The 13,717-nt window shown below is 50.4% G+C and overlaps 2 protein-coding genes across 5 annotated transcripts in view; one reads left to right on the top strand and one right to left on the bottom strand.

The window, feature by feature from the left end:
- The window catches only part of SLC24A1 (solute carrier family 24 member 1), a 40,522-nt gene that overhangs the window by 24,076 nt on the left and 2,729 nt on the right, over positions 1–13,717 (top strand). For 2 of the 4 annotated variants that reach the window (XM_058737336.1, XM_058737335.1), the window contains 7 exons: positions 948–1,001; positions 2,340–2,448; positions 6,328–6,411; positions 7,499–7,590; positions 10,911–11,471; positions 12,191–12,280; positions 13,155–13,321. In XM_058737336.1, coding sequence (XP_058593319.1) covers positions 948–1,001; positions 2,340–2,448; positions 6,328–6,411; positions 7,499–7,590; positions 10,911–11,471; positions 12,191–12,280; positions 13,155–13,321 — 1,157 coding nt within the window. The remainder of the gene's footprint in view (positions 1–947; positions 1,002–2,339; positions 2,449–6,327; positions 6,412–7,498; positions 7,591–10,910; positions 11,472–12,190; positions 12,281–13,154; positions 13,322–13,717) is intronic. The other 2 variants (XM_058737337.1, XM_058737338.1) reach the window with 2 other exon arrangements.
- The window catches only part of DENND4A (DENN domain containing 4A), a 144,769-nt gene continuing 138,439 nt past the window's right edge, over positions 7,388–13,717 (bottom strand). Inside the window, exon 35 of the mRNA XM_058737326.1 lies at positions 7,388–7,828. The gene's annotated coding sequence lies outside the window, so the exon portion shown is untranslated. The remainder of the gene's footprint in view (positions 7,829–13,717) is intronic.

The following is a 13,717-nucleotide window of genomic DNA, read 5'->3' as shown; positions in this document are numbered from 1 at the left end:
TACTGTGGGTTTAATGATTCTTCATCTTGGATTTTTCTAGGGCTGTCTCATTTCCCAGATGGCTGCCCTACAGCTTCCCCAGGACACTAGCACTTACTTGATCACAGAGCCAGGTTTTGGTAACACAAAATGTGCTTACTCTTGTTATACAGCTTTTGAAGAGAGAGGTATTATAGTGAGCTGGAGTGAGTGGGGGCGGGGGAAGGGGCCATTCAGGAAAGCTTTATAGAAGTATTCACCGTGAATTTGCTGAAAAACTGGAGACATGGGGGAATGGATGAGGCATTTTATGCAGAGGGAAAAGGTGTAAACAAGGGAACAGGAGCTAGAATAGATTGGGTGTAGTTACAGGATGGTTCATTCATGCATTAATTCAACAAATATTTATTGAACGTTTGCTAAGTGCTCAAGAGTGTTTTCACGCTGAACACACGGTGGTGAATGAAAGAGGCAATCTACCTTCAAGATGCTAGTGGGGAAGTTGATTTATTTGTCTGTTTATTAAATACAAGACTAGATTGAGGAAAGTGCTATGATGGAAAAGAACAGGAGTGTATAAAAAATAATTAGCACCTTAACCTCACAGAGGAAGGTGACATGTAAATGGAGGCCTGAACTATGGGGAGTGAGGGAGAGAGGGTTCCAAACATGGGAGGAGGGACCCTGTGATGAGGGTTTCACAGCAGGTGAATTTGAGGGACTGAGAGACAGTTGGTGGTACTGGGCTGTCATGAGTGGACACATTTAAGAAGACTGTTGGGGGGTGGGGGGGCTAAAGCCAGACTGTGAAAGGCCAGGCTGGGGTTTGCACATGTGAAAACATGTCCCGAGACCAGGTTCTCTCTGGGTGTGTTTCTCAAACTGAGGGTTCCTTGGAGAGAGAGAGAATTAGGGAGAGAGAGCAAGGGTCTCTCCAGACATCTCGTGACTCCTGTCCCTGTTTGCAGCCAGGCAATGGGGCAGTTGCGGTGGATGAGCTGCAGGAAAACAAGAAGCTAAAGGTGGGTGCCATGTGGAGTCTGCCCAGAGGGGGCGCTGCAGGGTCTCAGAGGCCCTGTGGCCCTGATGCTGGGGGTGCTGGGCCGGGTTCAGGCTTGGGAAGCCCCAGGGAGTGCTGTCAGGATGAGCCAGGGAAGGCGCCAGCTCCTCTGCCAACAGGACTGTCACCTCTAAGGTGGCCTTGGACGAGGTGCTTGAGGTGCTTGTTTGGGAGCTGAGGCCAGAACATCACTGCTCGCTCCACCACTAGCTTGCTGTGTGAGCTTTTGCATCTATGAAATGACTGTTTGGACTAGATGAACTCAAGCCCCAACATTTAGAATTGATCTCAAAGCCCAATTACCTGTGGCTTTGGAATGCCCTGGAAATAAGAGAAACATAGGAGAGGCCCTGGGGGCATGGGGGGGGGGGTCTGAGACTTCTGAAAAACTGTATCTTGGCTGCTTTGGCCTATGGGATATTTGGGGAGAATTATGGGAACCTTAGAAGGGAGAGTCTGGGGCCTGACTGAAACCTTCTTCATCTGAAGAAAATCCCCAGAGCTGTTGTGAAGTACTGTGTTACCACAGCCACTAGATGGCAGAAGAGTTCAGATCCAGAGGGATGGGGGTGGCGTGGGGGGCGTGGGGGAGGGACAGAGCAAGTGTCAGTCTGTCTTTGGATGTTCCCTTGGACATCAGATGATATTTCTATGTGTGTCACATCTGGGTATCTGCACGTACAGATGTGTGTATGTGTGCACCTATGAAGGTCTCTTGAGCACCTGTGCGTAGAAAAAAGGACTGAACTGGGAATCAAAAGACCTGAGTGCCCATTTTGATACTTTCATTTACTCCCCACATGACCTTGGATAAATCACCTAGCCTCGTTGAGTTTCCATGTCCTTTTCTGTAGAAGGGGGTCACAGCCTTGCTTATCTGGGGGTGGGGCAACGATAAAGCGTGATGATGCTTTGTGGACTGTAAAGGGCTGTGCCCATGCACAGGGGTCCGTCTGTGCTGTGTGTGGGTGTGTGTTTCTATGACAGTGCATTTTCAGGGAAGGACAAACCCTTGGTAATGTGTTATGCTTAGTACACATTGTCTGCTCCCTGTTGAGACCTTGGGGAATTACTCGGTATGTAGAATTAGCCAGTCATGGAAGAGTGAGAGGAGCCTGAGAAAGAAAGCAGAGTGTAACTCTTCTCACTGAGGGCAAGGGAGAAAGGAGGCCAGGAGAAGGCTCCTGTGCTTTGTTCTGAGCTCTCTGGGAGGGAGGCAGGGTTAGGGAGGCCCTTGTGTGGCTCCTCCCCTGGCTTGGGCAGGGGCTCACTGAGGCCTGTGCGGCTCTCCCCTGCTCAGCTCCCAGCAATGCTGGCCCGAGGGAGCAGCTCGACCTCTCTGCACAACAGCACCATCCGCAGCACCATCTACCGGCTCATGCTTCACAGCCTGGACCCTCTGGGAGAAGGTAAGCAAGGCCTCCCTGGACCTGTGTGGTCTCCTGTCCACTCCCTCCCTCCCTCCCGCAGGTGGACGAGCCCTGGGACATGCAAAACTAGGAGGCAGTGGGTGGGATGAGGACGGAGTGGGGAATGGGGGGAGTGGGGGGATGAAGCCAACTGTCTGGGAGACAGGGTAGAGAGAGGACATGGGACTCAACAGGAGAGGGCCCCAAGGAGCTAAGGTTAGGCATCCGTATCCCATGGCTTCCATGTCTGTGTGTCCCCTCCTGTAAAAGGGCCCACTTGTAGTTAGTGAGGCCATGAGTGCCATGTGCCCTGCTCCGGTCGATGTCAGGGCTGTCCTCAGTGACTTCCCTGCGTAGCCCACCACCCACGAGTCGTCTCCAGTGTCCCACAGAACCTCCAGCCAGGCAGCTTGGCCCAGGCTGACTGCCAGGGCCACTTCTGGGGGTACCTCCTGTAGGGCCCCACAGCCCAGAAGCTTTGAGTAGCACCTCCCCTTGCTCTTTGTCTAGCTCTGGAGTCCTAGGGAAACTGCTAACCCTCTCCCTAGCCAGGAACCCCAAAGGAGCTGCCAGGACCACTTCTGGAGGATGACAGGGGTCCAAAGTAGAGTGGGTCCTGATTGACAAATGATGGGGGTAGCTAAGATTCTCTCCATGCACCTTACCAAGTCTTGCCTTTTGGCCCGCTTCCCCAGAGAACTGTTCCTAAAATGCTTCTCAGGCCCCTAAAGGGCACCCTCAGGTACACTCCTGTTCTCCTTGGGTCCCTTCATCTCTGGATCTCTGGTGCAAAACTAGGAGCCCAGGTTGGCCTGTGGGCAGAAGCCAAGGGGTCAGAGTGTAGTTGGGAAGGAGGGCTGAGGGCTGAGCTGAATATGACACTGGAGACTGGCCCATGAGCATCGGGAAACACCCTCACTGACTTTTCTGGTTCAGGGACAAATCTTGCGGGGGGGGGGGGGGGGGGGGGAGGGAGAGGAGTGGCAGGGGGAGAGGTTGGGTTTAGGGTATTTAAAAGGCTATTGTACTGGGAAAAGCAGAGACAAAGCCGAGGTGATGAAACCTTCCTCAGGAAATCCTCAGGGCGAGCCTCTGCAGACATTGAGAGAGGCTACTCCCAAGTGTCAACTCCAGAAAAACAGTGCCCCTGGAGTTTTGAGAGTGGAGTTTGCATTACGCAGTAGCCTGTGGGTGATCGCAGTAGCCTGTGGGTGATCGTGCTGGGGGCATACCTGGCCTGGGGCGGTGAAGGAAGCTGTATCTCTGGGTTACTCTCGGCCACTCCTTGTAGAATCACCAACTCTAGCCAAGTCCTGAAGATAAAGATCTCCTGAATGGGACTGCAGGGCCCCTTGCCTGGGCCACTTCCATGACTGGCAGCCTGCCAACAGCTGACCTACTTGTCCTAACAGGATTATGTGATGGCCAGGCCAGGCAGAGGTCAGAGGAGATTGATACTAAGTAGGAGATGATCCAGCCACGCTGAGAGTAGAGAGGCCACGTGAGGAAACAAGTGCTGGGGGAGCCAGCGACAGTCATCCCTAGGAAGACAAGCAAGCTTGGTATATGGTGGGTACATGTGGCAGGCATGGAGGCATGGAAAGGCCCTCGTGGCGGGTAATTGCTGATACGCTCTGGGACGAAGTCCTGTTCTGAGAAGCCAACCCGGATTCTATACTCCCAGACCCCACCCAGGAGGGCCTGGGACCTTGCAGAACTGTGGTGAAGTCCTTTGTTCCCAAGACTTTCCAGATCCATGTTTGTGTTTCCATATGCTGTTTCCAAATGGCTGTCCAGATGTTTCCACCCTTTCCAGGTGTTCCAACTCTTTCCACAGAGCTGATGTGTGTGGTCTGAACTCTCACCCACCCTGTAAAGGGGCCTTTCTTCTCCAGGATCCTATGCCTTCTATGGTGACTTCACATCTATGGATGTGTGCATATGTAAGAGAGAGAGGGAGAGAGGGACAGAAAGAGGTTCTGCAGCTGACCTGCTTTCCTCAGTGGCAAGGGAAATGAGAGGTTAGGGTGTGTGATGAGGAGTGAGAAGGAAACAGGGGGACTTGGTTTTTCTTGCCAGCCCTTCCAGCCAACAGTCGGCAGATATTCTCAGCATCAGGACCAGAACGAGTGGGACTCTCTCCTTTGGTAACAACTCTGTGTTCGTTGCTCAACAGAAGATTGCAATGCGTCATCCACGCCAGGGGGGCATTAAAGGTGTGTGGGTGAAGGAGGCAGCGGAGGGCCTGCTTCCTGACATTTCAGCTCTGACGAGCACCTGCTGGGTTGGCCCACCAGGACACTTGGAAGTCATGCCAGAGTGGTGGCCCTGCAGGATGGAGCCTGTTGCCAGCTGCAGCTGAACCATCTCTGAGAGCTTAGTTGACAGGCTGAAAGGCGGAAATTCCAGACCCGTTTATGCTTCCTGTCCATCCTGGACCCAGGCAGAGTTTGGTCCCAGCAGCTTCCCATATTGTACCTTCTCAGTCTGTCTGTCATAAACTAGAGGATCTTCAGGTTCCCTTCTAACTCAAACGCTCTGGAATGCTGGGCCACTGCAGAGATGCTTCCTGGGTGGGACAGCTGCTCTCCATTACTCACTTTGTCCTTGTTGTAGCTAATGCTTATATAGTGCTTTCTAGGTGCCAGGCACTGTTTAAAGCACATTCATGTATCAACTTATTTATTCCATTAACAACTCTGTAAGATTTTACAGATGAAGAAGCCGAGGGACAGAGAGGTTAAGCAATCACTGAGCTAGGTCCCTGACTATCAAGTGGCAGAATTAGGATCCAAACCCAGACTATCTGGTATCAGAATCCCAGCTAACATAGCAATATTTAATTGTAGCATTAAAGCCTTTTTATTTATTTTTGTCTCAGTGCTCTCAGTGTATCATGATGTTGCCTTTTTAGAGGGGGGCGCTGAGGCTTAGAGAGGGCACACAGGCTTCCCAGGGTCACCCAGCACTCACAGGGGAGAGCCAGCCTGGACTCCAGAATAGATTCCATGGTGCCACATTTTTTCTTGCTTGTGCCGTTGTCCTTACCCTCCCAGGTTACACAGCTGTGAGGACCCGCAGGAGCCCCTGCACCTGTCTCTGTGCCTCCCACCTTGAATTACACACGTAAACTTTGCAGGTTGCCTGGAGCATCATCACATTGAAAAAGATTGCCCTCCCTAGTTTTCTTGCCTGGAAATCAGAGCAGCACTATTCTGTCCATAGTTCTCTTTGGGCCTCTGGCAAAGTGTGTTCATAGAGGAGGCTCCGGGTACCTAGGGTCAAAATGGTGTGGCAGGGAGGTTGGTGGTAGGCTATTTCCCCTTTCTGACCAGAGAAGAAAGTCTCACCAGTAGTGCTCCTGGAGCTATAGCAGAGCTTCTGGTAAATTCATTGAAGAAAGCAAGCTACAAAGGACCTTACAGATAATCCAGTCCAAGGATGGCAAAAATGTCTCCCTGCCAGTTTTCGTCCTTTCCCTGCTCATTGCAGACATCACCAATAAATCACGGTAAAACCTCCACTATCCTTGGATCAGAATCCTCCTCAATCCAGCACTCAAAACAGCCGTCATTCGAGCTCGTAAAGGAAATAAATCCTATTTGTTGCCTCTGAGTGCAACCATGTCATCTTACCAGAGAGGAAATAGGATCAGAGAGGGGAGGAGACTTGCCTAAGGTCACAGCCAGTTAGTAACATACAGGGAATTTAAGGCGAAAGCTTGGGAGCGGGCAGCAGGAACATGCGGAGTAGGACAGGAACCCAGACCATGACTTCCAGGCCAGCCTCTTCCCACCCACTTCAGCTGCTCTGGTTGCTCAGCTGACCAGTGTAACTGAAGGGCCTCGGGTAAGATGTGTTCCCCTTTCTCATTTGCAGCCCATCCCTCCAAGGATAAGGAGGAGGAGAGCTTGAATCAGGAGACCAAAGCCAAGCCTCATGCTAATGCAGAGAACAAACCAGGTGAGAGGATGGTGAAACTGGTGGGTTTCCTCATGCTACCTTCCTCCCTCCTGTTGGCCAGGGGCTGAGACGTGCCTCTCGGCCTGTCTGGGCCAGTCAGCTGGAGTGATAGTCTGGTGCTGCCCTGAGCGCCACTGCACTCTAGCCTCCTCCTTCCCGTATGCTCCCTTTCTGACTGGGCTGCTGGCCCTAGGGAGGCTCTGGACAGCCCCTCCGCACTCTCCTCTGATGGGCCGGGCCAGGCCAGGCCAAGGGGTTATTGAAGGCCCGTTTCTCTTTCACTAAATCTCATCCCAAATGAGACTCCATGGGACCTCTGTTTCTTCTTCCTGTCACTTCTACAAAAGGACAGTGCTCTTAGGGATTGGTCTGAGACCAGCAACCCCAGGAGGGAAGGACACCAGGGGTCTGGTGATGCAGAAGTCCAGCATCCATGTGGCACCTGGGATGGAGGGAATGAGGAAGCTCCTGCCCCTGTGGGTTCTGCACAGCACACCGGGCCTGCCCCATGCACCCAGCGACCTGCGGAAGGAGGGAGACCGGCAGCCATTTTTTCCATACAATAGACAAGGAAACCCAGGCTGAGAGGTCAACTGACTCGTCTGAAGAAGTGAGAGGGTCTGCTCCTAAACCCGGCTCTCCAGGCTTTCTGAGTCTCCCTTCCCTGCCACCTATTTCAAGGCTTCCAGACTGCTGTGCTGCCTTTGAAGTCATTAGGATCCTCTCCATGTAGGCGGTAGGGGGCAGGGTCAGACCCTGAGGGCTGGGGCTTTGCCCTCTCTTTGGTCCCAGTTGCCCAAGCTTTTTATAGGTTGGATCCCTGGCCCCACTGGTCGGGATGGAAATATGTGTGAATACAGGGGGAGCAAGGATGGCCAGCTCCCGGCCGTCCTATCTGCAGCTATCTCTGTGGACAGGGCAACAATAATTCCTATCACATCATGTTACTTTTCCTAACAACAAGAAATTCTCCAAACTTACTGAGACCCTGGGGTGGACGCGTCCTGTAGCCCCTCACACTGGCTCTGCCAGCTGCCCTCAAAAACTGGCACACTCTTCTGATCTTTTCCGTGTTTGTCCTTTAAAGAGGAGGAGTCAGCCAAGCTTCCTGCGGTCACGGTCACACCAGCCCCTGCTCCAGATGTTGAGGGAGATCAGGAGGAAGATCCTGGCAGTCAGGTAGGCACGAGCTTCTTCCCAGGTGGAGGGGATTGAACAGGCCCAGGGAAGGAGTTGCTGACCAAAGAGTCTTCCTTCGTGAATGTCTGAAATGCTGCTTGAGGTTCATTCCTCTGAAGTAAGTATGGCCCTTTCTCTGAAGATCAAATAATATCTCATGGGGCCAATTAATTCACCTTTAACACCTTAGTGTGAGTGCGGTATATGCACACGAGAATGTGCCGCCACGGGTCACGTGCTAGGAGAACATAAGGAATAACTGTTAGGGGGTCTTTCAGAAACTAGGGGGCAGTAAGACCAGGCAGCTCAAAGAGTAGCTCCATGCCTCGGAACCCCCTGAGGTTTGTCTACAGGGCTTGCCGCTGCCTTTACAGCCACACAGCCTCTTCTTCCACCACGCTCCAGCTACACTGGACTCCTGTCTCCGTGCTCTTCTGCCTCCGGACCTTGGTTTCCTCCCCCTCATGTATCCCCCCACCTGCATGTGTCGCCTCACCCACCTCTCCAGGCCACTGTAAATGCCTCCATTGCCCTCAAGCTTCCCTGACCCCCCACCCCGATCTGATGAATAAATGCCCATGGGCTTTGTCCCTGTCCCAGGGCTCTTATCACTGCCTTCCCCGCACTCCATTTAGGAGTCTCTCTGCTGAGTGAAGTTCCTGAGGGCAGGATGCACTCCTGAACTGTCTGTCTATCCCACAGAGAGAAGTGCGGTGCCTGGCACACGCGGCTGTGCTCAGTAAGGGTTCAGAGATGACAGTGAGGGTGTGGGGCCTCCCTCGGGCCAGCAGCCCAATCAGAAAGGGAGTCGATGACGGTCAGTGATAGACTTGCATTTAGTTTACAGGTTCCATCCCTGTTTGTTTTTTTTAGTTTGCCACCCAGAAATAGTCAATTATACCTCATCCTTAAGCCAGCAACTTTGGGTTTAGTGTCTAAGACCTCTTGATGGTATCATGAGTGTCCTGAGTAGACCCACTACAGCCAGCTCAAGTACAAGGGATTAAGAGGAGACAGAGAGATCTCCTGGAATCCCAGGGCCAGAAGCGAAGCTCCATTTCACAAAGAACTGCCCCCAGTTCTAAGCAGGCAGCTGTGGCCCTAGTGGCTTCTCACTGTCTGTCTTTGCTCCCTCATGTTCCCTTCCCTGTGTGCAGACTTTTTTTCCTCTCAATTTTTATTTATTTTGGGAAGAGAGAGAGAGTGCGAGTGGGGAGGGGCAGAGAGAGAGGGAGAGAGAGAGAATCCCAACCAGACTCGGAGCCTGATGTGGGGTTTGAACTCATGAACCGTGAAATCATGAACTGAGCCGAAGTCAGGTGCTTAACTGACTGAGCCACCCAGGTGCCCCGCATTTGCTTTCTTATTAGCACACATAGCACCACTCTAGGCCCCAGTCCATTATGGGGGTCAACCGATGACCGGCTCCCAGTCTCAGAAGAGAGAATCTGTTTAAACCAGGTCACAGGTCAAGGATCCAGCCTGTGTCTAAGCTGTGACAGGGAGTGCTGGGGTGCTCTGACTCCAACACAGAAGAACGGAGCCACCAATTCAGAGGGTGTTAGGGGTGACAGTTCTCAGAGAAAAGGGTGCAGGCTGGGCAGACACTCCCACACCTATGGATTTAAATGACTTGTCATCTCCCCCAGTAAGCCTTCTCTCCTGATGGGGCTGGGGGAGGGAGGGCAGGAAGTATTTCAGGGGCACCTAGGTGGCTCAGTCGGTTGAGCATCCGACTTCGGCTCAGGTCATGATCTCACGGCTCGTGGGTTCGAGCCCTGTGTCGGGCTCTGTGCTGACAGCTCAGAGCCTAGAGTCTGCTTCAGATTCTGTGTCCCTCTCTTGCTGTGCCCCTCCCTGGCTCATGCTCTGTCTCCCTTTCTCTCAAGAATAAATAAAAAACATTAAAAATTAAAAAAATGTAATCTCGACCATTAAGTTAGAGTATCTGGGGTGGGTATGAATGTTTTTAAAACCCTCAGGTGATGTGAATATTCAGTGGAGTTCAGAATCACTGAGTATCCCTTGGGGTTGGCTGTGTGAACTTCGTTACAGATGACATACTCTATGAGCACACAGCACAGGTCACTTGCTCAAGGGACAGGCCAGGCATGTTGCTATAGGTTAGTTGGGCACCTAATCTGAGGACACTCAGAATCAATGCCTTTTAGAGTGCATGGAGTCACAGTGTTTGGTTCCCAAACACTGGTCTGCAAATGCATCTATTAGGAGCACTTGTGAGCATGTTAAAATAGATTCTTGGCTTAGTTCTCATCACAGAGATTCTAATTCAGTTGGTCCCGGAGGGGCCAGGACATCTGGATTTCTTTTATTTTATTAACTTATTTTGAAAATTAGTATTTATACTAAGCTCCCCAACTGAGAACCAAAGATCTCATTCAGCCCTGGCATTTGCGAAGAGGGGTAGCTTGGTGGTTAAGAGGCCAAGAGCTGGACTATCCATATGACAAATCCCCACCTTATCACTTACACCATGTGGACCACTGTGTGGACCACGGGCAAGTTATTTAACTATTCTGTACCCTAGTTTCTCCATCTGTCAGATGGGTTTAATTCCATCTATATCATAAGTTAATTGACCCATGAGACACAGTAAGTGCTAGCTATTGTTATTGAAGCCACTTAACATAGTGCCTGGCACATAAAACCCCCCAGTAAATAGGTATTACCATCATAGTTTTACATACATAAGGTAATATAACAATTTAGAAGTTTTAGGAGGCTCAGCAATGTAACCACCAAAAGATATGCAATATTAGGCAACATTAATGGAAGTAGGTATCCAAGAGAGGGAAGTGATAATCTTATTCCATTCTGTGGTCCAATCCTATTATATGTGGTGTTCTGTTTCAGTTTTCAAAGCTTCCTCATGGGGCATAATCTAACTAGAATGAGTTCACCAAGATGGGGAGGAGGCTCCAGGCCATAGCATAGAATAAAGGAAGGGACTGGGAATCTTTAACTCAGGGAAAAGAGCTGCCTCATGAAAGAGTGATTAGCTTTGTTCTGTGTGGCTCCAAAGAGTCAACCTATGCACAGAGAGTAGAACCTTGTTACAAATATGGACTCTAATCAGAGTTGCCAAGATACAGAGGGTGCCTTAGGTGGTGAGTTTTCCATCCCTGAAGAAAGGACAACCACTGTTGTGGTTGTGGAGGAATTTTGCTGAATGATTTCTCCTCCTACTCAAGTTTTTAGATCCATTCTGAGAACAGCAACAACAACAAAGTGGGGGGAAAGTGGGAGGGAAAACAAACCCAGCAGTTATTACACATTAATTTGTTGGCTTTGGATTGCAGGGAGGAGATGTGGCTGGAGCTGAGAGCACAGGTGAAATAGTAGCTGAAGAGGGTGAAGCTCCTGGTGAAGGCAAAAATGGAGAGCAAGGTGGAGGTGAGACTCAACTGGAAGGTGAAGGTGAAATTGAAGCAGAAGGAGAAGAAGGTGAACATGGCAGTGAACTCCAAGCAGAAGATGAGGACGTGAAAGCTGATGAAGGTGGAGGTGAAGGTGAACTCCAAGCAGAAGAGGGTGAAATGAAAGCTGATGAGGGTGAAAATGAAGAGCAGGAATTCAATGCTGAGAGTCAAGGTGAAGCCAAAAGTGACGAGAAAGGTACAGATGGTGAAGGGGGAGGTGATGGAGGGGACAGTAAAGATGAAGAGGAGGAAGAAGAGGAGGAGGACGAAGAGGAAGAGGAGGATGATGAGGAAGAGGAGGACGATGAGGAAGAAGAGGAGGCAAATGAGGAGCCTTTGTCCCTGGAGTGGCCCGACACCAGGCAGAAGCAAGCCATTTACCTCTTCCTCCTGCCCATTGTGTTCCCACTGTGGTTGACGGTGCCTGATGTCCGGAGGCTGGTGAGTTTGCCCAGCTGTACCCCAGGGAATCTGTGGAGTCTCTAGGCACTCCCGCTCAAGAAGTGAGAAGACAGGGCAAACCAGCTTGGCAGGGCTCAACCACAGAGAGTATCTGGGATGCAACTTATAGCTCCAGATGGGACCATGCACCTATGGGGACATACCGGTGGGCTTGGGAGGCCCTAAGACATGCTTATTTCCATCACTATAAGCATGTGATCTGGTCCCTCAACTCCTATTCTCAGTTTTCTCGATTTTAATATGGGAATGATGCCAAGACGCCCCCACTCCGCCCCTGTATTTCCAGGGATATTCTGAAAACCTAGGGGGAAAGTACTGTTTCTACCCAGTATTCTCATTTATAGGGAAAGCACTAACATACCCTACCCAAAGGCCATCCATACGCTCTAGGTCCAGAGATGGGTGGGGTAGGGGGGAGGTGGCAGATACCAAACCAAACACCTAGGCAAGTCTGGCTCTAGGGCAAGCAAACAGTCCTCTTCAGTTTGGTGACTGCTGAATGCCCTGCTGGCTGGACTCCCCTGCAGGCCACCATCCCAGGGTCCTCACTGGAGATCCAGATCTCAGCTGACACATCCCCAGATCCTCTCCATCACTCACTCAGCAGATCCCGTCCCTGATTCTGGGGCTCCCTCAGAAGGGCCAATGACCTTTAGCATCTGCAACTTATTTCTCTTCCTTTTCAAACTTGCAAATAGGAGTCTAGGAAGTTTTTTGTTATCACCTTCCTGGGATCCATCGTGTGGATAGCCATTTTCTCATACCTCATGGTCTGGTGGGCTCACCAGGTGAGTGAACAGCAGGAACTATATCCAACGTCAGCGGGGCCCAAAGACAATTTTTACCTTCAGGGTCAATGGCCAGTACCCAGGGAACGGTGAGGCTCAAGTGACTTTGTAGTTTCTAGATTGTTTACGAAGGGTCAAATTTGCCTTTTTTCTTCCAGTGAGTGTAGTGTTTTCAAGTGCGGCTCTTCTGTCTTAATGTTCATGCTGTAGCCTCGCATAGACGGCCCTTCACAGTCTGACCCAACTGACCATTGCTTATTAGCCTTACTCCAGGCTTTTTCTGTCACAGATGCCCTGCTCCTCCCCACCTGGTGATGTTGGACACACTTGCGAGAGCAAGCTCAATTTTGCCTTGTCTCTGGCATCCAGCGAGTCTTCCTCTGAGTGCCCATTGCTTTCCTGTTCTACCTGTAATTGTTGTTCACGAGCTTTTTTCTTTCAGTAGGCTGAGGGTAGGGGCAGTGTTGTGGTGCCCATACTTCTATTTCCAGCCTCTAACTGGCACATAGCAGGTGTCCGTGGTTCTGGAGATGAAAACGTGACACGAACAGGTGTTCGGAGGGGCAGTTCTGAGAAGGTGCAGGTGTTATAGCTGGAATATCAGTGACAGCTGGTATCAGGGAGAGACGTGTACTCCAGAAAGTAGCTGTGTCATTCCCTGCAGCCTTGAGCAGGGGCCCTGCTCCTTCTCTCCGTGGCCCATCTCCCCAGCTGTCGGTTCGCCATACCCTCCCTCCGAGGCCGCGGGAGTATGCTGAGCTCTCCGGAAAAGTGTTGGGTTTGCACAAAGTAGCACGTGGTTGGTGCTTTGAAGAGCTTCAGATTTTTCCTTTTGCTGTTGCCATGGCTTATCATCGCTGTTACTTTTTACTAGGTTGGTGAAACAATAGGGATTTCAGAAGAGATCATGGGTTTGACGATCCTAGCAGCAGGCACGTCCATTCCTGACCTCATCACCAGTGTGATTGTCGCTCGGAAAGGCCTGGGAGACATGGCTGTGTCCAGCTCTGTGGGCAGTAACATATTTGATATCACCGTAGGGTGAGTGGCAAAGTTGCTTTCCAAGGCATATTAAGAATGACTGGAATGGAAACCAATTTGACAGTAAATTTCATATATTAAAAAATAAATAAATAAATAAATTAAAAAAAAATAAAAAATAAAAAAAAATAAAAAAAAAAATAAAAAGAATGAAAAGAAAGAGCTCAAAAAAAAAAAAAAAAGAATGACTGGAAAACACGGTGTTGGCTCTGTTTGCTGGTTTTTGGTTTCATTATTTATACATGGAATAAAAGGGCATTATTAGTTTCTACAAGGCATCAAAGTGTCCTCCCTTCGTTCATCACAGCCTGAGGGGATAACAGAACAAAAATGCTGTCTGAAATGTAACTCACTAGAATTTATAGATGAATCGAAAAGCAAAGTCCTTTAAATTTC

This window comes from Neofelis nebulosa, chromosome 7, assembly GCF_028018385.1.
Source record: "Neofelis nebulosa isolate mNeoNeb1 chromosome 7, mNeoNeb1.pri, whole genome shotgun sequence".
In the NCBI taxonomy this organism is placed as follows: Eukaryota; Metazoa; Chordata; class Mammalia; order Carnivora; family Felidae; genus Neofelis; species Neofelis nebulosa.
Note: the sequence above shows the minus strand (reverse complement) of the source record. Positions and strands in the feature narration are given on the sequence as shown.